Source organism: Grampus griseus, assembly GCF_964374135.1.
Source record: "Grampus griseus genome assembly, chromosome: 15".
NCBI classification, from domain to species: domain Eukaryota; kingdom Metazoa; phylum Chordata; class Mammalia; order Artiodactyla; family Delphinidae; genus Grampus; species Grampus griseus.
The window spans coordinates 80832248-80856629 of NC_139009.1; the positions used below are offsets into that span (position 1 = coordinate 80832248).

The 24382-nt window shown below is 38.6% G+C and overlaps 1 protein-coding gene across 1 annotated transcript in view; it reads right to left on the minus strand.

Moving 5' to 3' along the window:
• Positions 1-1463: 1463 nt before the first annotated feature.
• The window catches only part of MGAT4A (alpha-1,3-mannosyl-glycoprotein 4-beta-N-acetylglucosaminyltransferase A), a 107263-nt gene continuing 84344 nt past the window's right edge, over positions 1464-24382 (minus strand). Inside the window, exons 9-16 of the mRNA XM_082672385.1 lie at positions 20860-20974; positions 19610-19740; positions 15970-16077; positions 15661-15854; positions 13728-13806; positions 12991-13057; positions 5695-5807; positions 1464-5565 (exon numbers count right to left, since the gene is read on the minus strand). Coding sequence (XP_082528511.1) covers positions 5539-5565; positions 5695-5807; positions 12991-13057; positions 13728-13806; positions 15661-15854; positions 15970-16077; positions 19610-19740; positions 20860-20974 — 834 coding nt within the window. The 3' untranslated portion in view covers positions 1464-5538. The remainder of the gene's footprint in view (positions 5566-5694; positions 5808-12990; positions 13058-13727; positions 13807-15660; positions 15855-15969; positions 16078-19609; positions 19741-20859; positions 20975-24382) is intronic.

Consider the following 24382-nt stretch of genomic DNA (forward strand, 5'->3'; position numbering starts at 1 on the left):
TTTCATTCCATAAATGAAACAGTTGTTACAGTTTAATCAGCTGATTTCTAAATCTGTCTTAGAAAATGTGACTGTCTACACGGAAATGAAAAGTATCAACTATGCTGGCAGTGCATCTTACAGTACTGTCAATATCCACCATTTTTAAGGCTCAGAGACTATGTCTTCAAAAGGTATTTTCACCCAATTTCAGCCAACACTGAGTATTTCAAATAAATAATGGAATGCTAATCAAACTAAAATACCAAACCTTTGATTCCAGGGCAGTTTGCTAATTACTAACACCATGAAGCCACTAGGAGCAAGTGACATATTAAACAGCTTCCCTAGTGTCCGAGAGTACTGAATGTTCCCCCACAACACACAATCCTTAGTTTAGAACAATTTTAGCACCACTCTTCCTAACATTTTTCTGCACAAAGTGTTTCCCATTCAACATTCAGTTCACGTTTTTGAACGACATCTAAATTCTCAACTCACACATAACTGGAGTGCCAGCTCTTTCTTGTTTGTTCCTCTGGAAATGCTCTAGCTAGTGCCCAAACAGGTGAAGCACGTGTTTCAGGTAAGAAGAGAAGAGTTTCTATATAAGCATTGATGATATGGGTATATATGTGTATATATATAACAAATCTTTTGTTGTTTTTTAGTGATACTGTAGTAGTGGTCTCTTCAGCACTGTAGGTTCACATGCATTGAAGAAAAGTAAGCATGTTAGTTATCATGGCATATATCTGTTAAGATTAATAATTTACAACTATCAGACTAAATTTCATACACTATAAACACTGCTACATAGCTTTGAAAAGTTTCCTTTTCTTTAAAGAGATCAGATGTCAAAGTTCTCTTAGGACCTCAGATATGATTATGACTCAAATTTCTGACCTTTCGATAATGTTAGCCTCTCATTTTCTTTCTTTTAGCTCAACTTTTCTTACATCAAGGCTATAGCAATATAGTAAAAGAAGCACAAAAAGTAATGGACAAACCAAAATTAAACTTCATTAGCAATTAATGGCTTGGAAGCAGAGAAGCATTTTGAAAAGTATTCCCTAAGTACAAAAATTTGGTCAGCACATATAGGATTTGATCTGTGCTTAGACTATAAATTTTGGTTAAAAAAAAAAAAAGTCCTTCAATACAGAGTAGATTATTTGGTCTCTACATAAAAGCATAAATATTTTTTTTCTCTTAATGTCTTACTTAAAATATCACTGTTCCTCATTCTTAAATAACTGACAGGCTCAGAGCAGCCTAAATCAACATAAAGTGACACCTATTCCAGGAAAAAGATTCCTTACTCACTGGATCCTGCTCCTGCAATCTCATGCTAGCGGTTCCTTCATGAAACGCTACAAAGGTGCTGCAAGTTTTTGCCAACAACCTGCCAAAGAGGATTAACTGAGGTCTCTGGGAGAGAATCCCAGATGAGGCCTGTGTATATGATCTGCTAGTGCAAGACTTTATTCATAAGTTTATCAAGAAATACCCAACATACCAGAGGGGATCAAGTAGGAAGCCTTCTCCGCTTCACCTCTTTTAAAATCGTATTCATTTTCTATTGCTGCATAAAATCACGGCAAATTTAAAAGCGTAAAACAACACCCATTTATTATCTCACAGCTCTGTAGGCCAGAAGTCCAGGCAGGCAGGACTGAGCTCTCTGCTTAGAGATTCACATGGCTGGAATCCGGTGTTGGGGCTGAGCTCTTAGCTGCTGGAGGAGAGTCCACCTGCACACTCCTTCCGGTTGGTGGCTGAGTTCAGTTCCTGTGGCTGCAGGACTGCAGTTTCCATTCTCTTGGCCGTCAGCTGGGGCCTCTCAGCTTAAGACCATCTGCATCCCTTCTCATGCGGCCACCTCCATCTTAAACCAGCCATGGTGCCGCAAGTCCTGCTTTGAATCTGACTTCTGCTGACAGCCTGAGAAAACTCTGCTTTTAAAGCGCTCGCCTGATTAGATTAGCTGTCCCCAGATAATCTCCTTTTTGCTGTACAACGTAATTATGGATCATACTCACAGGTTCCACACATACTCAAAGGGTTAGGATATACAAAGTCATTGGGCAGGGGGGTCATCCATGAATTCTGGCTGCTACAAACATTCACTGCTATTAATTAGAGCAATCTCTCCAAACATGCTGTTTCCATATAACCACACTTGTCTTTGAGGACAGCACTGTTGGAAGACAACTTTTTTCATTATTATGACATATTTAAAAAGAAGCCTCCATAGCGTTGCTGAAGTTTTTAAAATAACATCTTCTAATTATTTACAAATGCAATTGACTTAAAAAGCTTGTCCAAAGACATCTCCAGCAGCCGAATTAACCTTCACGTACATGTCTATAGGCTGTGTGCTAAATCCATGTGCGTTCACATTTCCCAAAGCTTGTCAATCACACGAGTTTTGGAACCTCATCCTCAAGTTGTCACTCTTTTTGGACTACATAGTAGGGACAGTGAATGCTGTAAAGAACGCAGGAGACTTAAAGAACTTAGAAACTGGATCTTAGAATCCTGGAATTAGGTCCTCAACCTTCTCTTCTCACCCGAAATACTCATCATCATTTGCACTATGATATATTCTGCATGTCTGCTTTTAGCCTCATGATGGGAATTCGTTATTCTGGATTCTAAAATGTTCATATTAGCGCTCTTGACACACTGCTGTGCTACAGAATTTTCTGTGATGATGGAGATGTTCTATATCTGTGCTGTTTAACCCAGTGGCCACTAGCCATAGGGAGCTAGTGTGACTGAGAAGCTGAATGTTTTATTAATTTAAACTTAAATAGCCACCCTGTGTCCAGTAGCTACTGTGGAGGACAGTGCAGCTCCAGAGACATCATGCCATATACATATGTAAAAATAAAATTAGTCCCGCCATTTGTACTTTTCCCCACTCACTCTGGGTAAAAGTGGTTCAGTGTACACTCAAGGTCAAGTATGTACCTTCTCTCGTTCCAGGTCCCCTCATCTTCTGTCCCAATACTTTAGTCCCTAACATGACTCTTAAGGGCAACCACTATAATCGCTTGCTTGAGGCAAGGCTGGGTGCTTCTAATTGTCTAGTGGCAACTGGGGGAAAGGAGAGCGCAGCTAACACGAGGGTCCGTGAGCACCTGTGCAGCAGAGGAAGCTAGGAAGCATGACTTACAGGCTTGCCTGCAGGAGCTTGACATTTGGCCAGAGTGATTACGTGTATGTGCACACACACTCGCCACAAGCAAAGTAGACAGCTGAGTGTGTGTGTGTGTGTGTGTGTGTGTGTGTGTGTGGCAAGGACAGTAGGTAAAGAGAGTTAAGAAAAAGTAAGAGGAGTGTGGGCTGGAACAGTTGGTCCCCTTCCCCAGACGCTACCTGGGCACCTGCCACGTGTCAGGCACTGTTCTGGGCTCAACGAGGCACTGGTAACAAATCCATGGGGAGGAAGGAGTGCACAGGAGAGTCCTTGAAAGATGGATAAGATTTGGCTGAAAGTCTTCTCAGGAACAGGAGGGATGAGCTAAGCCTGGGAGGGGAGACTGAGCACAAAAACAGGACAAAGCTGGCTGGGTAAGTAAGGCTCAGTCTCAAGACTGAGACACCCAATGGCCAGGAGCTGCAATTACTGTCACCTCCCTAGACTCAGAGCGTGGCCTTTCTTCCTCAAATCAGAGTTAGCTACTTGGGAAGCAGGGAAACAAGGGGATTCCTCCAGATTTTTACCTCCTGATACTTATTTGTTACAGCAGTAATTTAGTATGTGAAGCTGGTGCCACAATTTTGTAATGAAAGGTTTATGCTTTTGCAGTGACATTTCCCTGTTAGGCGCTGGGCCAAGGAGATTTGGGAAGGAAATAAAACGTAAATTAAAGAAAATAAAAAGTAAAATTTAAAAACCTCAATAAAAATTTTTAACTGGACTCGGACATAAAGAAATCATTGTTGGCAACATGTAACTTTTTAATCAAGAGACGTAACTAAGAATTATTCAAATATGGAGTAATGGAAATAATTGTACCCTATCAGTGTTTCCCAACCTTTTTCACTGCATAACCCTGCACAGAAAACAAGGCTGTCTGGAAGCTGTTTGTTCAGCCTGCTGGGTAACCAGGTGACGCTCCTCCAGGCTAAAGGCAACCAGCTAGAACCTTCAGCTGCCAGAGGCCTCAGCCACTGGCTACTCTGAAAGCTCAAGAGATTCAAGCTCTGCACACCTGTAACCGCCTGCAACCCACCTGAGGACACCAGGCTGGTTGGGAACTGATGTTGATAATTCATAATTTTGTAAAAGTAAAAGACTTTTGTAAAGATCACCGATTGCTAAGGCTGATAGTATTTTTGTTTATAGTAGTGATATCATGTGGAATTTGCATGCTTAAGAGCAATAAATACTCCAGATGTGAATTTACTTACAAGTTCATAATGCAATAGAATAATTTTGGAAAAACATACAACTGTTACAATACCTTTCACCAAAAAAACCAACATTACAATTTTGTTTTTCTTTAAAATTAAACCAATTATGACTCATACAATAGCATTACCTAGAAAACATTTTGTCAGAACTCACGGAGTGCAGATATAAAAGCATCAAGGAAAGAGAAAATGCCTCTAATTCATGGATTAAAGACAAAGATTAAAAGAGAAGAGTCTGTCATTTTACATATCAAAGGAAATGTAATGACTTCAGTCTATGATAATTTGGGTTGAATGCATCACCCCTGCACATTAAAATTTATCAGACTGATTTTTTGTGACTACACACCATACACAGTATAGTAAAATAACCCTCAAAAAGGACATTGGTCTTTAAAATCTTGGCTTTAAGGAATGACAAATGCCTTTGAAAATATTTTGTTCAGAATCACTGTGATTATAAAAGTACTTCAGTTAGGAAATCAATCTAGAATCATTCTTAAATGGCAGTGCATTTGAAAAATGGCATTAACTTGTAATGTTTGCATTTCCAAAGAAAAATATAGAAAGAACTTAAAAAAGCAAGGTAACTGGTTTTCAAAAAAAGTATTGATTCAAAAATTTACTGCACAAAAATATGTACTTCTTAAGTGTTTCTAATAAATTAACTCCGTAGCATTTTATGTATATTTGTGTGTGTGTGTGTGTGTATATATATATATATATATAATCCCTGATAATCTATAAAAGAGGGTCTATAATATTAAAATAAATGAACTTCAAAAGTACCCCCTTCATAAAATGTATTTAACATTAATTTTTCTCAAATTTTAAGGAATGTAACAATATGTACAACTCTTATGTATTAGTATAATACCAAAATAGTACAAGTCATATTAACAGGCTGTCATAACTGTAAAATGTCTGAGTCAAGTTAAAACTGGAGGACAGCTTAGGTTCGAATGAATACAATTATCCATGGAAGATTCATTTTCCGAGTGGAAATGACAATCATCTTATCTACAGTAGATTTCACAAGAGGTAGAATTCAAGTTACCAAAAAACGGTACATGCTCAGCCATCTTTAATCAACAAATTCACAGGGAAAAAATGTGTTGGTTTCTTAGGAGATAGTCAGTTCGTGACTTTTTTAATATGAATCTGAAATACAAGATAGTGAACAGCATGAAATAGCAATTTTCAATTCCAAAAAGGTCTTAATTATGAAATCCAAATGCTGTAAAAAATGTAGAATCTAAGCAGTTTCACTGATTTAATATATTGTCTTACCTCATTAAGAATGGCCCAAACAGCAGAATTCTGAATAACTGAAAGTCGGAATGCTGAGATGGGGTTTAGGTTGGGATCCACCATTCCTTCTGCAACACCATTCTCAAATTTCCCTTCAAAGTAAAAATCAACACTCATTGGGTAGACTGAAACAAGCACACATAAATTTTCACTGACTTAAAGCAGGGAAGGAAAACACCAAAATATTTCTAGTGGATGTTTTTACACAAAGAGCATGGGTGAAATTTTTCCTTCTTTCTACCTTTATTCAACTTTTAAACGTTTCATGAAGTAGTATATGCTTAAAAACATTAGAAGCAACCTATTTAAAGAGGCAGAACTATATATTTTCTTATTGCAAATTAAAAAAAAACAAATATATTTGTTCTTACATCAACTAACACACAAGTTTTTAGCAAAATGTGACTTACAAACCTTACAAAATATACTCTGTACCATCTTTCAGTCTGATCACTTTGAGGATTAAGTCAACAGTAACAAATTTCAGTGCTTTAATTAGACTCACAACTGTTGGCCTTGAGCAGTTTCCTAGGTCACATCTAGATGGAATTAAAAGGTGATACCTCCTCAAGGCAGTTCCAACATAAAACTCCATTATAAATGATAAGCTCAAGAAGCTCTCCTGTAAGGATAAGGACCAAGAAGTTCTATAGAAGAGAACATGCTCAGTACTCAATTTTTCTTGCTGTGAGGAAACAGCAAGAAAACAAAACAAAAATGCTACTGAAAAAGTGACAGGAAAATCGTCTGTTCTGAGCCACACTGCTCTAAGCCAGGGATAGGCAAACTTCCTAAAAAGGGCAGATAGTAAATATTTGGGGATTTGTGGGTCAAGAGGGCATCTGAGAATATCATCCAGGTACTTGTATAGAAAAAGAGAAAACTAATTTTCACAAAATTTTTATTGATGAAATTCAAAATGTAATAACTAAGTTTTTTTTTTTCTGCTAATACTAAGGAGCATGTAATTCCTTATGGGGGGATAATACTTAAATTAACTGGTATTCAAAGTTAGTGTTCCTTATCATCGAAATCGATTGCAAATGTTCATCTGTTAATGTGGATCTATAATGAGATTTGATGTATTTTATCCTGAATGCTTCCTTTCACACAGCCTAGATACTGCAAATATTGTTATTAATCCACAAGCACATGATTTTAATGGAGCATGTCCATGACTTGGAAGGTATCTGCGTAAAATTCTATTAGATTCTTCTCTTTGATAATCTGCCTCATCATTACATTGCAGATGAATCACTTTCAATCAAAGGTTGGGGGAAGCTCCTCAATTAGCTTGATATTATTACTTGCAGTTCAAATAACGTTAATAGTCATCAAAGTGACCTGAATCCAATATAAGTTTTGCACATAAGCACTGCTTTCTCTTGTACTTTTAGGTTGAATTAAGAAACGTTATCAAGTCTGAAGCAAAAACTAATTCTCAAAGAGATAATAGTGGTTGAGGGCAGTTCTCACTTGGAAAATTTTCAATCTTATTTCAGAGCTAAAACAAAACAAAACCAAAAAAAAAAAAACCACAATAAAATTTTATCACTGCTAAGCCCCAGAACTGCTGTCTGGCAGGGCAAGTCAGGATATTCAGTTCTTATTTCTGACAAAAATTCACAGAACTGATGTTGATGAAGTCAATGAGAGTAAGTAAAGTTCACTGGCAACACAACTGGTTCAATAAATTAATGATACACGACAGACTCAAATACTCTCTGTAAAGCACCTGCTGATGAATAATAACATAACCATAGGCTTTAAACACCTTACATTGTTGCAAGCTTTGTAAATCTGTCCATCTAAGCCTTCTTCTCCTCCACACATATTTTCACCACCATTCATTGTAAAACATCCTAGCAGATTCCACTTCAGTTTGTATGAACTTTGTGTTTTCTCAACTGGTTTGAAAACATTCTTGCCTGTACTTGTTCTCTACAGACTATTCACAGAGACCAATTCTTCAGTCACTTCAAACCTGGCATTGACTCCAAATAACAACTAGGCAGTATCAGTAATATCTGTCAACTCACCAAGAGCCAAGGAAAACTGCTCAAATAATTTGCATTGCTTTTTGACTACTGATACTGTTCCCAAAGTCCCCAACTCCTCAAGCAATAGTTATTGCTGAAAGCCTGATGGTCCGAAATGAGTTTATTTTCTGGGCACACATATCTGCTGTAGTTAAACATGATTTAATTAACTCATCATTGGTAAATGGTTTTCTTGCTTGGCTAACACATGAGCCAGTTTGAAACAAACTTTGGTTACAGTGTCATTTGACTCTTTTATTTTTGTGAAGAAATTCTCAGTGATGAGATATCATATTTTAAATCTTCTAATTTTTCTGACCATTGCTTTCCTGTGAGTTGGGGATATTGTTGTGAGCGCTTAGTAGTGGTAACGTACTCTTTAGCACAGCTCTTGTGTCACTGTGTAATAACCACATAACCTGCCATCTAATTTTGTAAAACAACCCATATTCCACTGTGTTAAAAAGCACAACATTCAAAGTCCACTTTTCTCTTCCTGTTTTGACATGAAGGGTAATCACTGGTAATTTTTTTTAAATGTCACAGTAGAGTTATGTGTGTGGCACTTTAAACACTGTCAAATTATAATGCATCAAAGCTATTTGTAGTGCACTAAGCAGCAATTCAAAGCACTGAGAGCACCACCGCCATCTCTTTTGCAACTGCTCACTTATCTCTGCTGTTGTAGCATAAAAGCACACAGACAACACGTAAACAAATGAGCATAGCTGTGTTAAAAGAAACTCTATTCATGGACACTGAAATTTGAATATTTTCTAGTTTTTACATGTCACAATATATTACTATTCTTTTTATTTTTTCAACCATTTAAAGATGAAAATAATGAAAAAAATTTCTACATTCTTCACTCACAGGCTATTAGAAAACAAGCAGTGGGCCACATTTGGCCCATGGGCTGTCATTAGCTAACCATTAAATTATGTGTCAATTCTAGAGTCTTAAAATATATTGACTAGGCTCATAGTAAGATAAGATACATTCAAATTGAAAATCCATACTGGAGAAAGTTCATTTTCATTTGTACAGGAAATATTCAACTTATGAACTGCCAAAGTAATGTTTTTATTTTAAAAATTAATACTTATTTCATAAAAGTATGTCCTTATTTGGTGCTAGACTGGGGTAGGGAATGTATGCTACAAAAACAGTATAATTTAATATTGAGTTAGGAAGGGAATTCAGGGCTGAATAATGCTGTGGAACTTGAAACATTTTAACTTATAATGTATCTGAATCTATCACCTGATGAGCTCATTTAATTAGAAAAATAATTAGCAAATTATATAACTGGCCTCATTAAAAGACTCTCGCCCAGCAATTTTATGCTGCAGATATACTCTCACATGTGCAAAAAGCATATATAGACTGCAGCAAAAATTGTGAACAATCTAAGTGCCCATGATTAGGAGACTGGCTAATTTAATTACAACATGCTAATACAAGGGAATATTAGGCAGCCCATTAAAAGACTGAAGAAACAATAGAAAGAACGAAGTAAAGTTGTAGATAATGCAGTTGTGACTTGCTTCCATTCCTAAGAATACATTGTAGAGAAACTCTCATACATATGCCTACGTGTTCAGGCCAGCAAAAAGATGGAAACACACTTTATGACCAAACAGAACAGACAGCAATATATTCATCCATGGAGATCAATACAGCAATGAAAATGAATAAGCCATAGATACACACATCCACATGGTTGAATATCACAATGGTGAGAGAAAAAAGCAAACTGTAGACTACAGAATGTCATCATTCATATCAAATTTCAAAACAAGCAAAATAAGACTGCATTATTCAGGGATATATCACACATATGTAGTAAAAGCATATATGGAAATGGTAACCACAAAAGTTAGGATAGTAGTTACCCTTGGGTCGGTGGGGAAAGAAGATAATTAGGGAAGAGCAACTGAACTGGCAAATCTTAAGCTGCATACACTGATATTCATTACATTATTAGTTGTATCTTTTTGTGCATCTGAAATATTTACAATTTTAAAAAAATGTTCATCTTCTATATGCACATATGTATTTTGTTCAGTGAAAAAACAAGATGTAGAACAAGGTTGTAGAGTATGTTACCATCTATGTGTGACTGTGTGTTTTCAAAGAATATACTAAAATATTTTTATTTATGAGTAGATACTTCTAGAAGAATACAAATCATTATAGCAATTGCCTCTGGGAAGCACCGGGTAGGAGGGGAAAGAAGAGGGAAGGAGACAAGTTTACCCTCTTAAATTTGTATTTGGTACCATGTACCTGTATTAACTTTCCAAACAACAAATTTAACTTTTGTCCTTAACCCAATGGTCTGGTAGGTAAGCATTAAAAGATAAAAAAGAAGGGGAAAATGAAGGAGGAAATGACTAAAGAGTGACTGGAATCCCCAAACCCTGGCATTAGGGGGGACTTCCAAGGTCATGCCCTCCGTGGACGCCCTTCTGCTACCCAGACGGTGGTCCATTCCTTCTTCCAGTGTTTCTCTGTGAAAGGCTCTTCTTCTGCTGTCTCATAATTTTAACCTACTAATAAATGTGGTATTTCTTTCACAGGACTGTCCTTAGTTACCATCCCGCCAACCCCACCTTCACCCATCAGGTCTCTGCTAACTGCCAGCTGGTGTCTGCTGTTTCCAACAATGCCTTTGGGCATAAGTTGCTGCACAGTCTGATCCTATTGAACCCAGGCCCCTTTGTAGCACCAGCCTTTGTGGCTTGTCCCACCCAAGAGGGCTCTTATTAGCGACCTCTTTCTCTGGTTCTCTCTGTCAAACTTCTGGATGGGCTACAGTTTAGCTTGAATGTAGCTACCAGTCTCCTCCTAACCGTTTACCACCAAAATCTCCATCATGTTCCACAGCGCCCTTGGGCTTGAACTTCCCCAAGTTCTGTTTCAAGTAAGGCAGTCCCCTTAGGGTGCGCTACAGAGCTCTCTGATGGCCTGCCTCTCCCCTGGAGAAAATCTCTGCACCACTGCTCAGGACCCCTGGCAGGGACAGCAGCCCACCTCCCAGCTAAAGTGACACCCCTGCTTTACAAGCAGAGCACTGGATTGTAGCAGTAGCCCTTCGTGTCCTGGCTGACCTCTCCCAGTGTGCGGGGACCAGTGGGCTGGGGGAGGTGATCAGGGCCAAGGACTCTCACCCTGCCGTCCCTGCAGCAAAGGTTTGCCCGATGAATGGAAGTTAGGTGGAGGAAAGGAGCCTCAGATTTCTAAGCTGCTCATGTCTGGAACGGAGCTTCTGCAACAGAGAGCTGGGGAGGTGACAGACGCTGGTGGCCTGCCCTTTCTGGTGAGATACCGCAGCCCTGGAGTGGGGGCTGGTGGGAGAGGGAGTCCGTATTTTTGGCTGGACATGCAGAGTAGAGCTTCTGAGTCACTGAGCTTGGCCAGCGTGGGTAATGAGCGAGTCAGGGCTCCAATGCCACAGACTCTTAATGCTGTTACTGAGATTCAGACTTTACGAGCTAATGTTTCTCTATTTGCTGTACTTTTCTAAAAAACTACCTTTCACCAGTTTTGGTTGTCTCACTAGAAAAAGGTCTACAGAGCCCCTCACACACCATTCAGCTAAAGCATACTTCTTCAGGGAGCAGAATTTTTTATATGAACTTGAAAAAAAATCAGCTGCTTTTGTTTCTGATGCACACTTTTGTTACACAAGGTCCTAGGTCTGATCACCCATCAGTTCTCTTCCAGTTGTAAATATGTATGAGTTGATGTTTTAGATGGTCATTATCTTCAAATTACTGCAATCATATAAATGTCTCTATTTCCTATGCTACTTTCATAACCTAGAACACAACATTCTCAGAAATTTAATAACTCATAGGTAATAGGGTTAATAAATGTCTCATATACACAGCTAATCTTATGAACATTTCTAGGGTGGGCTAAAATATAACCCAAATATGAAAATAATTAAACTCATCTATCCACTAAGCTATATAGAAATTAGTCAGGGTGACTGTACAAGCCTTGTAGCAAACACTGAATGACATTCACTGAACGTAAAACTGCTTGAGAGAGTTATAAGAATGCCTCTGTCCTGTATACCTACAATATTAATTGCCCAATAATCTCTTCTGCCTACCACTAGGAAAAGTATTAATTTAAGTGAAAAGAAAATATATAATCATCCACTGAGTTGATGTCCATCAAAGGACAGGTCCTACGTTAATCACAGGAGTGCTTGAGCAACAAAGCCCCCTCCCCCTTCCACAGTGAGCGCACAGAACTGAGCTACGAAACGTGATTACACAGAAGAGGTGCATGCACTGTGGTAAGAAGAGCCAAGGAGAACTTGTTAATAAAGGATGAGAACGTATTCATCAGGAGGAGAAATACCAATCCATCGTTTCAGGTGGGGAAAGTGGACAGAGACACGGCTGGGAGCACAGGGCATTAGAGGAACACATCTCAGGACTGGAGAGATGAAGCATAAGAGGAAAGTAACAAGATACGAAAGTGGGTGGGAGCTAAGGAATCTGATCACAGAAGGTCATTAAGGTATTTCAGCCAGGTTAATACAGCATTTAGGTTTTGGCAAGGGAGCTACAGTGGCTCGGTGTACTGGCTGGGAAACAGAGGCAGAGTATCGCTGCAGTAGGGTGAATGCACATTCAGACACAAATAGACATTTTATGCTAATGGACAGTGAAGGTGGGTGCGGGGTTTCAGAGTGTCTCCCAAGGTTAGACTCAGGCAGCTAGATGAATCGTGACAGCACAAACCATGGTGACCAATGACGAAATGTTCATATTACAGACGCTCCGGGTAGATGGCTACATGGCCCCCACGTAGTTTGTCAGCTGGCATCTCAGTACAGATCTAAAGCTCAGGAGGGAGGCAGGGCTAAAGGCTCAGATTCTGGCGCACGGATATTGCTGGGATCATGAGAGCAGTCAGCTAAGATCATCCAGTACGAGACTGCAGGAGGCAGCTTGAAGGCGGATTATCTACCAGTGACGACAGTGAAGCAGCAGATGCAGAGAGCAAGAGGAACCAGGAAATGAACCTTTGATCTGAAACCCTAGTTGGGTCAAGATAATAATAAAAGTATGTACTAGAACACAGAGAGCAAATAAAAGAGTACACTGGTATTTATAATCCTGAAGCTGCTTAATATCTGAAAAGAACTTAAAATTACTTCAGGACTAAGTCCAAAAAAGTAAAGGACATTTTACTAGTTTCAAGTAGGTATTACCTATTCTGAAATAACCGTCTCCTAATCGTTTGTCTTTGGTTTCTTTGCTGATTTCCAAACCTTCACTCTAAAATAGAACAAAAACATCTTATAAATAATTACTTCTATTTAAAACAAATCTAGGTTATTAATATATCTTAATAAATATAAAAGTGGCATCTGTGGCACAGCTATCTCTGAAAAGAGAAAATGCCATGTCAGTCTTGAACCTTAAAAGGTTTATCAATCAGTATAAGTGCTCCATCTGAATCTGTATATAATATACTGTTGGCTAGAAATTTTTAATTTTAATTAATTTCCAGTTTAAATCAATTTAATAGAATGCTGTTTTCTATTAAAAATATACAGAAGTAAAGAACTGTGTGTTACCTTGAAAGAAATTAAGCATTCCTTAGAGACCAATAAATTAACTTTCTACATTATTCAACAGGCATTAAAACTGCATGGTATTTTGGGACTCAAAATACAAACAGCAAGTAAACATTAAAGTAAAATAATGATTCATTTATTTTCCCAGTACAAATGTCCAAGTTACTTTCCAACAGGAAACAAAATAAAGGCTCTTTCTATGAAGGCAAACAGGACAATATACCAGGTGTTCCATATTGCCAAAAGAAGTTGGTATTACTCACCACTAAGGTCCTGCCATCATGAGAATTTCTTAAACAGGAAGAGCCTCAAATCAGGTCTATTAATATTAGTTCTCAAGGAAAATTTAGGAGAAAAAATAGTCATACCTTCAAAGGCAAAACTTCTACAGTTGTGTTGAGCAGAATATCCCCTGGATGTTCCTGGTTACCACTATGGAACAAATAACTGAAAAGCCAAACATAAAAATATAGTCAGACTATCCTCCACAAAGGTTCAGAAGGGGGCCTTACCTCAGAATAAGGTTGACGACGCTCAAGTCTGTAGTGACTGCACATCATATGTCCTGAATAGTTGCAGGGAAATTAAAACCTAAGGGGGATGCAATAGCTCCTCTATCAGAGGGGCATGTTTGCTGCATAACAATAATGTACTTGACAAAAAAAAAAAAGATGACAGTGTTTTGTTGCTGTTGATGCAGCCATTAAAATGCTTGTGAATCACTTGTGACAGAGTATATTGGATAATATATGATATAAAATTACATGTAGACCACGATCTCAAAGTAGAAAGTGCACACAGTTACCAAGAAAATAAAAGTGTCAATATGGTCATAATGGTATCCTTGGGGTTATGATTGTTTTCCTCATTCTTCACACCTTAAAATTTTGTATAATGAACACATACGTATGTTACACAGAGAATTTTTTTCCTAACACTTCACTTCTGTATTAATAAATACAACTTCTGCTTTTTCCCCTCTCAGCAAATAAGTTATGGTGAAAATCAAATGATCCCTTTTCTCTGTCCTAGGAAGGGTGGGTCTGTGCATGGACTCCAAGAAAATTCACATATACTGTCACTTTAGAAGAATTGTGTTTCGCTAGAAAAGTGCCCTCAGTAGGGGCATTAAGAGGTTTATTGTAAATATATTTGTTGTTACTAAGTTTGATCTCGAATATATGAGCTCTTTAGTAGATTCTTTGATGGAATTATTTTTATTTCCTAAAAATAAACCCATAAATGTGGTTTGAGGCTATTCTTGTTGAGGTAAAAGAAGAGTGCTATTTTTAATTCTATGAGGACTCAAGTGTGGTGAACAATACCTCACAGAGCAGAATTCCACTACATAGTATAAAAATGAACATTAAATAACAACGAAACCAATATTATATACTCATATAAGTGCAAAATATTACTCAAAAGTATTCTAATATGTCTTGCCAGTGATCTTCCCATTGGTTATAACATTTTTACACTTAAATTCCTCTTTAGAATCAGTTTAGAGTAACTGTTTACTGTTTACTGGAATCTAAACTGATTCCAGTTTAGAATCAGTTTACAGTAAAAGAAAATTAATAGCATTACATATAGCTATGCATTGTTTTTGACCACCTTAAACAGAATTATTCCAAATTATTTTTGGCAGGTTCTAAAAACCAAATGGCCTTCAAAGGAGAAGACATAACATCACATTCTGGGGATTACATGGAAGTATGCCACAGACAGTCTGGGGAACATACCCAAAACTGAGGAAAGATGGAAGGAATTGTGACTGTTAAGTAAAAAATGGGGAGAAAAAGTCCCAAATTCTGTAAAGTGAACAGAAATGCTGAAACACATAAAAGTGTTTTAAATGCTTCCATGGTGTACTAAAAGCACTTGCACTTCCAGCACTTGCAGAAGCACTGGATAGGAATAGTCATAGGCTGTCAAATTTATCATTTCAACCAAATTGCTGGGCCATCCACTAGCTCGCAGCCAAATCTTAAGGGATATTCTAGGATAAGGACGTGAAAACTAATTTGGGATTCTGAGGGAGAGTTCTACATAAAAGTATTAAAAATCTATACTAAATATACATTCAGAAATACCAATAGAATTTATCACTAAATGCTGGTATTATATCTGTAAGCAACATACCCATACTGTTACTGAGTTACACAAAATGTATTTTATAATCCAACATGTAGGACTCATTGACTGCTCACATGTTATATACACCAAAAATTCCATCATAGATCACATTATGAATAAGAGGTCTGAATTGTAACACCAAATTATATTTCGATAATGACCTACCTTTCCACATTGACTGGCTTGTCAAATTTAAACAGGATGTAGTCTCCAGCTACTGGAGTTATCGCCCAGAAGAAATCCTCCCCCATGTAAGTTTTCTCCAGTGTATGTCCTTGGTAGACCTTCAGAGAAGTAGATACCTCTGCAGGGGGGTTTACATGGATCTTAAGAAGTAATGGTTTCATGTAATCTTTATCCTAGGAGGAAAGACATATTAACAACATACGGCTCATTTATACTTCAGAAGAACAAGGATGATACAGTAGATAACAAATTGTCTGTGCATGAGAAAAATAAAATTAGATCACCAACCGTGAGTTTCTGAATTTTTCCTGTTAGTGAAGAATGCAGACCAACATGTTGGAAAAGAGAAGGTCTGAAGCGAATCCGCAGATTTGCTTTCTGTCGATCACAATGTTTCTAAATATTAAACGGGAAAGTTAGTGTTACATTATAAAGTGAAATCTTGTCCTCCTCTGAAAGATGAGAAGCCCTTCAGAAGGGTAAATATTGAAAAGAAAATCCAGCTTCATCTCATAATTCCAAGTCGTGTTTCTTTAGGGTCCCCTTTGAGGCATTAATAGATTTGCTACCTACTTGATAAACAGACACGATGCGGAAATTAAAAATAAGCACTTCCAAGGGAAGAGTTAAGGATTTAATTTCAACTACCTTTCAAAATAGGTCAATATAGATTTGACTTTTTTTTTTTTTAATTTTATTTATTTATTTTTGGCTGTGTTGGGTCTTTGTTTCCATGCGAGGGCTTTCTCTAGTTGCGGCGAGCGGGGGTCACTCTTCATCGCGGTGCACGGGCCTCTCATTGTCGCCGCCTCTCTTGTTGTGGAGCACAGGCTCCAGATGCGCAGGCTCAGTAGTTGTGGCTCACGGGCCTAGTTGCCCCGCGGCATGTGGGATCCTCCCGGACCAGGGCACGAACCCGTGTCCCCTGCATTGGCAGGCAGGTTCTCAACCACTGCGCCACCAGGGAAGCCCCTAGATTTGACTTTTAATGTTAAAATGCACAAACTCTAGAGGTTTGGTTCAAATACACAAAATATCTTTAATTGGATAATATAATGAAGAATTTGCAGATAAGAAAAAGCACATTTTGTTGCATGAAAGCAATCTGAAAATGTGAGCCAGCAAGTGGACTACAAGCAAGGACACAACATCAAAACAGACAAATCGGGATTCCCCGGTGGCGCAGTGGTTGGGAGCCCGCCTGCCGATGCAGGGGACACGGGTTCGTGCCCCGGTCCGGGAAGATCCCACATGCCGCGGAGCGGCTGCGCCCGTGAGCCATGGCCACTGAGCCTGCGCGTCCGGAGCCTGTGCTCTGCAACGGGAGAGGCCACAGTGGTGAGAGGCCCGCGTACTGCAAAAAAAAAAAAACCAGACAAATCCAACTCAGCACAGTTGGGAGACACCTATGTTTCAGCTCTAAGTGCCCCATGGCCCATATTTTCGATTATAAGCTGCTCTCGTGTGATCATGGCATGTGGGACCTACAGCCCTGGCAGGACTCTCGTGCATTCGTTAGCTCAGTGCTTCAGGACAGCCATGGCTACCTTGTCATGCTTTTATAAACCCTTTCCATTTTCAATGACTTGTATAAGTTTTGGGCCCAGAACATACTGAAAAAGACAAATGTATAAGACACTTCCACTTTGAAAGACCTCCAATTATTTCCTGGGTGTTAAAATGCCTAATTTTTCTCAAGAGGTTTACTTCATTAGCATTATTGCTAACAGGAGAGTAGAGGTGAAATTGTATGTTTTATTTACACAAATAAAACACTCAAGTGGAAGGAGAGGGAAGGTAAGGGAGGGAGAGGACAGGGGAGGAGCGAGGAGAGGGGAGGTGGGACAGTGGAGGCGAGAGAGGATGACAAGCAGCAGTGCCTGAGACCGAGCCCGCCACTCAACACACAGGCAACGAATGACACATTCGGGCCCGAAGAGTCAAAGCAGGTCCATAAACCTTTGGAAGAATGTGTGAATGCTTTTTTTTTTTTAAAGTAACATTGGTTTATAACATTATATAAGTTTCAAATACACATTATACTTCTACTTCTGTATACACTACAGTGTTCTCACCAAGTCAGTTTCCATCCATCACCATACAGCTGACCCCCTTTACCCATTTCACCCCGCCACTCAACCCCTGCCCCGTCCCGTCTGGTAACCACCACTCTGTTCTTGTAACTACGTGTTTGTTTTTGCTTGGTACTATTGGTGGGAATGTAAACTGGTACAGCCACTGTGGAAAACAGTATGGAGATTCCTCAAAAAACTAGGAAGTACCATATGACCCATCAATCCCACTTCTGGGTATTTATCCAAGGAACACGAAAACACTAATCAGAAAAGACACATGCACCCCTATGTTCACCACATTATTTACAATAGCCACGATATGGAAACAACCTAAGTGCCCATCAATGGATGAATGGATAAAGGTGTGCTGTGTACACGTACACACATACACACACACACACACACACAGGAATACTACTCAAACATAAAAAAAAGAAATCTTTCCATTTGCAACAACATGGATGAAGCTTGAGGGTATTATGCTCAGTGAAGTAAGTGTGAATGGAAGGGTCTCCTAGACCCCTGTCAAAGGAATGTGATTCTGGAGCCAGCAAGTATGTGGTGACAGCTTCCGTGACATCCTAGTGGAAGCAGCTGAAAAATTACAGGCCATAGAAAGAAGGGTGGAAGAATGTATCTTCATGGTTTTAATTTTTACTTTCAGAGATTTTCACCTCACAAGCTCACTTAAGAACCTAACCACCATATTAGGTAAAACTGCACAGGACCAATTAAAGGCAAGTGTGTTGTACAAATGTAAAGATGACATGAATTGTTCTGTGTCCTACAATAAAAATTCCTGTAAATCACAAAGAAAATACAGGTAAGGGCTTACCTCGTAAAAATGAGTTGATCGAATCGATTTATATGTTCAGTCATTTTTGGAAAGCTGGTACTCTGCTATTTCGCTACACACCGTGATTTGCTCTAAGAAAGTGGTTATTTTTAAAAGAGAGAGAAAGCAATAGCTTACAGACACCTGAAGAGGGTGTCCTAAAAGCTAACTGGCAGATAGGATGATCAAACTGTTCTAGGGAATATAAGGTCATGAAATCAAATTAAATGTTTGTTTGTGAGAATAAGTCAACACTATAATGACATATGCTTATAATAAAGATTTCCTTGTTATTACATGTCAAAGTGACTCATTCATTTTTAAGAATGTGTATTCATATTTTATTTATGCTTACAGCCAATAATTTAAAAAATTTTTCCAGAGATACAATTCAAATGAGACAAGAAAAACATATTAATTTACTTTCTACAATAAGATTTCAGTGGAGATAACTTAATATTTGCATAGTCCAAGCAAAAATCATTGTTTACTGACTTACCCTGTCACCAACATCCCAAAGGTCAGCATATCAGCATGAACATTGGCTTCTTACAAGTCACACAATACAAAAAAGGTACACTTTTGACTTGTCATTGTTTTGGTATAAAATATGACCTCCATTCTATTCATTATATCCAGGTGTGCTGGGGTCCCATATTGTCCCCAAAGTATTTGAAAAAAGAAAGCTGACAGAGGATGTGAAGAAAACCAAAACAACTCCCCCCTGACACAGGACAGATATGGCCAACAGCAAGGAAACACCAGAGCCTCAAGACACAATAAACATTCATCAGCAATTTAAAGAAAGGTGTGCTTCACTGACTTAAAAGTCCCTCCAGAACAGGAACTTCTTGTAGTTCTAGAAAGAAGGCAAGCACTTACACTGGTAAGTGGGAACACTGTTTTCTTTCAGCTACCTATTTAACTGTTCGTTTACAACATCTGGTTCCCTAAGAGTCATCACTTTCACTAAAAACATAAAAGAAGCCTCTTCTACCCGCATAAGAAATTAACTTACTGCATCTTTTTCAGGGTTGCAGACTTTCACCCACAGAATATGGTCCAAGAGCCAATCAATGGGTTTCTCCTTATAGAACATAAATATGAATTCCACAATCAGAGTGAGGTCTGGCGCTTGAAACATTTTACCTGAAAAGATATTCCCAATCAGTAACTGTAATAAAGAAGCCAAGCAACAAAACAGCTTAAATGAGTGAAATCCGTACAACAAATACACGAAAGCTTGTGCTTTCAACTATAAATCATTATCAATAATTTCCCCACCTGTCTTATCAAAAGCAAACTTGCTTTAGCTAAGTTTAGTTGTCACCTGAGTATAAACAGAAGTAGGTACTGAACTCCTAACTTTCTCCATTACAAAGTCTATCATACAACTACTAGCTCAAAGGATTCAAGAAGCAAGCTGGAGATTTTTCCTTCATGTCTTATTAAAATTCTTCCCATAAAAAAGGGACTTAAGAGGTTTAAGTAAAAAAAAAAAAAAAAATTTAACTAAATCAATACAAGCAAAAACAAGGACTCCTGATTTTGTCTTCACTGAAACCTTCACAAATAAAGATGTTTTTTGAGTCTTAAATTAAGTTTTGAGATAAATGATCAACAAGATCAAAGCCCCAGCCTCTAATACTTACAGATTTAAAGCATTAGAGGCAGCGAAATGTTACTCTCTGGGGTGTTTTTTAAGACCTATAAATTTCCTTCAACCTTCAACTTTAAACATATTCTCTTTAGTTGAATACTTTAGGAATTTTAATGAAAAAAAACTTTAAAAATAAGTACCCTTACTAGTCCCTGAAAGCAATACATGAATACAAACTAATGACTGAACAAGAACTTCATGTACTATGTCAAATACCAGGAATTCCTATTAGAAAACCACTAGTGCAGGACTCTTCTTAAAAGAACCCCAATCTTGCAAAAGCTCTGGGCTTTAAAACAGGAACTCGAAGTGTCCGAGAAGGAACCAGACATGCTCCCCAGGACAGTGATTGGCTCTCTGTGGACATGAAAAGCCAGCAGGGCTGCCTTGCAGAACTCCAGAGTAAATATTACCATCTTAGAACTCTCCAAATACTATTTTGGGTTGACTTTCAACATTTTATACACAGAAGTTTACCAAAATTAAATTTTCTCAAAAGCAATCCATTTCCAGAGGAAAAAAGACAACTTTAAGGTAAAAAAAAAATAGTCTAAGATTCTAAGTCCCAGTTATTTCTGAAAAGTAAATAAATCTAAAACTTTTCTTACCAATGAAGCCCAGCTGGGAGAACTCAAGTATCATCCATTCCTCAGAAGAAAGTTGAAGTGCAAAATTTTTTATGGTGTTAAAGTAATTCTGCTTGACAATAATATCATCTTCAAGCTAAAGAAAGTTGAACAATCATATTAATAAATCAGAAAGAGAAGGAAGATTTAAAGAGAACATCCTTTACTATGGAAAAACTGAAGCACACTTTTATAATGACAATCAAGGAAACAATGGTCAAAAATGATGAAAATATAAAAATTAATTTTAGGACTTTCCTAGCAGTCCAGTGGTTAAGACTCCACGTTTCCAATGCAGGGGGCACGGGTTCCATCCCTGGTCAGGGAAGATCCCACATGCCACGTGGTGTGGCCAAAAAATACATAATAATAATAATGATAAAATAAAAAGGAAAAATTATAAAAAATAACTAAAATAAAAATAAATTTTATTAAAAGAAAGCAAGGAAAATAAAATGGCAGATGCACATAGCAAGTCAACAAAACCACTCCCTTACCACGGGAAATAACAAAACCACTCCATGAATTACTCCTTTTGGTTCTTTTATGGCTCCCAACATGATTTCACACTATCCTGTTTTCTTTTCAAAGGAAAAGAATTTTATAGGCCTTTTAATTTTTTCTTTTTTTTTTTTTTGCTTTTTACATAATACATGTAACAAGTCAAAAAAAAAAAAAAAAGCTAGCAGCTCTCCTCTGCCCTCCACCCTGCTAGTAGAAGTGACCAATGTTCAAGGTTGGGTGTGCACCCACTGGACACCTTCAATATGGGCATACAGCACAGGTAGACCCATACCTACCTGAAGGTTCCCACCACCTTTACATTTTTATTAAAAAGGGATCACATTATGAAACTGGCTTTTTTCTCTTAATATATCATGAATATCTTTCCAGGTTAAAGAGTATATATTTAAAGCATTCTCTCTAGCAGATTCATACTATTCCCTGGGATTGATGGACAAATCATTCACCTGCTCACAGGCAGACACCCAGGTTGTTTCTCATGCTTTGTCAATGCAAACAATGCTTACACTTCATATCAGTGCTATTCATTTCTGTAGGATGGGTTCCTAAAAGTTCTCTTTTTATAGTTTAAAAGGTATCTTCAAAATACTTAAGAAGCTGTAGCAACTCAGAGCGCCAGTTAACCCCATGTGCTCTGCCATCACCACGTGTGTTACTGGAATGTTTACCAGTTCAAGAGGGAGTTGACAGAGACCAGAGATCAAGAGTATCTGCAAAGACTTCCTCCCCAAATCTCCTTTCATAAAATTTTAAAGTCATAAGATGATTTTTTTTACATATATACATTATTTTTTAATATTCTTTTCCATTGATGATTTTAATATCATAAGAAAACTCTTCCTTTTTTTTTTTTTTTTTGCGGTACATGGGCCTCTCACTGTTGTGGCCTCTCCCGCTGCGGAGCACAGGCTCCAGACGCACAGGCCCAGCGGCCACGGCGCACAGGCCCAGCGGCCACGGCTCACAGGCCCAGCCGCTCCGCGGCATGTGGGATCCTCCCAGACCCGGGCATGAACCCATGTCCCCTGCATCAGCTGGCAGACTCTCAACCACTGCACCACCAGGGAAGCCCCTTCCTTTTCTTAATGACACATTATCATTTCTAGTTATCTGCAAGTAATTTTCACTTGTTTTAGTATTTAGATTTTTTCATGTGTTTAAGTCCTATAAGCTTTCTTCCTATCTGTGAAGAAACAGTAGCAATATTTGGAAAGGTATGATTTTGACTCACCCAATATCTACTGAGCTTTGATTATGTTCCAGACACAGTACTAAACACTGGGAACCCACCAGTGAACAGAAAAGACAAGTTTTACACCCTCAGAGCTTGTAGGGAAGCCAGAGGGAAAACCAGACAAAGCACAAAGCCCCGCTGGCACCTAACCTTGCTTTCCCAAAGAAGAGATGCCCACACTCACACGCAAACATTGGCCATGGACGCCCAAAGGAAAGATGACCCCCAATACCAGGTACTTCCAAGCTTTTCCAATAAGTAGATTAAAAAACAAGCTTGGAATAGAGATGCAGACGTAGGGAACACACGTGTGGACATGGCGGGGGGGGAGCGAGGCGGGGATGAATTGGGAGATTGGGATTGACATATACACCATGTGTAAAACAGATAGCTAGTGGGAACCTGCTATATAGCGCAGGGAGCTCAGTTCGGTGCTCCGTGGTGACCTAGATGGGTGGGATGGGGGAGTGTGGGAGGGAAGTCCAAGAGGGAGGGAATATATGTACACATATAGTTGATTCACTTCGTCGTATAGCAGAAATTAACACAACATTGTGAAGCAACTATACCCCAATTTAAAAAACAAAAACAAGCTTGGGACTGATTTAAATATACAGAAGTGTAGGTGAAATAATTAAATGCCTACTTAAAATGTAGTGCACTAAATTTGGTTACCACCAAAAATTTACATTTTTTTATATTAAATTAGAAAAATTGCTTTCTTCCACTCTCACACCTCATCAAACAACTTCACTTTTTAAGAAACTTTTAAAGATAACTGTAGATTCATATGCAGCTATAAAAAATAATACAGAGACCCAACATACCCCCAATATATATCCTCCAATATAATTACAGCACAATATCACTACCAGGAAATTGACTCTGATACAATTCAACCACATTATTCAAATTTCACCAGTTTTACATGCACTCAGTTGTGTGTAGTTGTGTGTCTGTGTGTTTAGCTCCATGCAATCTTAACACGTGTACATGTGCAAGAGCACTAGTAGAGCTAGGACACAGATCGGTTCCATCACAGGGGCTTTCATGCTACCCTTTACATCCTCAGCCACCTCCCTCCTCTCCCCCCTTCCTAGCCTCTGGTAACCAAGAGTGTTCTCCATCTCCATAATTTTGTCATTTCAAGAATGCTATATAGGGACCTCCCTGTTGGCACAGTGGTTAGGAATCCGCCTGCCAATACAGGGGACACAGGTTCGATCCCTGGTCCGGGAACATCCCACATGCCGCGCAGCAACTAAGCCCACAAGTCACAACTACTGAGCCTGTGCTCTAGAGCCCGCGAGCCACAACTACTGAGCCCTCATGCCACAACTACTGAAGCCCACGCACCTAGAGCCTGTGCTCCGCGACAGGAGAAGCCACTGCAATGAGAAGCCCGTGCACTGCAATGAAGAGTAGCCCCTGCTCGCCGTAACTAGAGAAAACCCGCACGCAGCAACAAAGACCCAACACAGCCAAAATAAATAAATAAATTAAATAAATTAATTTAAAAAAAAGGTCTTGGGTAGGATACACCCCCAACATATGCAATGTTGAAGTCATGTCCCTGGGATAATTATGGAGTCTGGATTACAATACTTTGTACATCATAATGAACTCACTGAGAGAATTCTATACATTATGTAAAGACCTGAAGGTAAAGCAACTCCCTCTTTTCTGAGGCATAATTTTTGGGCAAATAGGGTAATTTTAAGAATGTTCAGTGGATCCATACGTGAA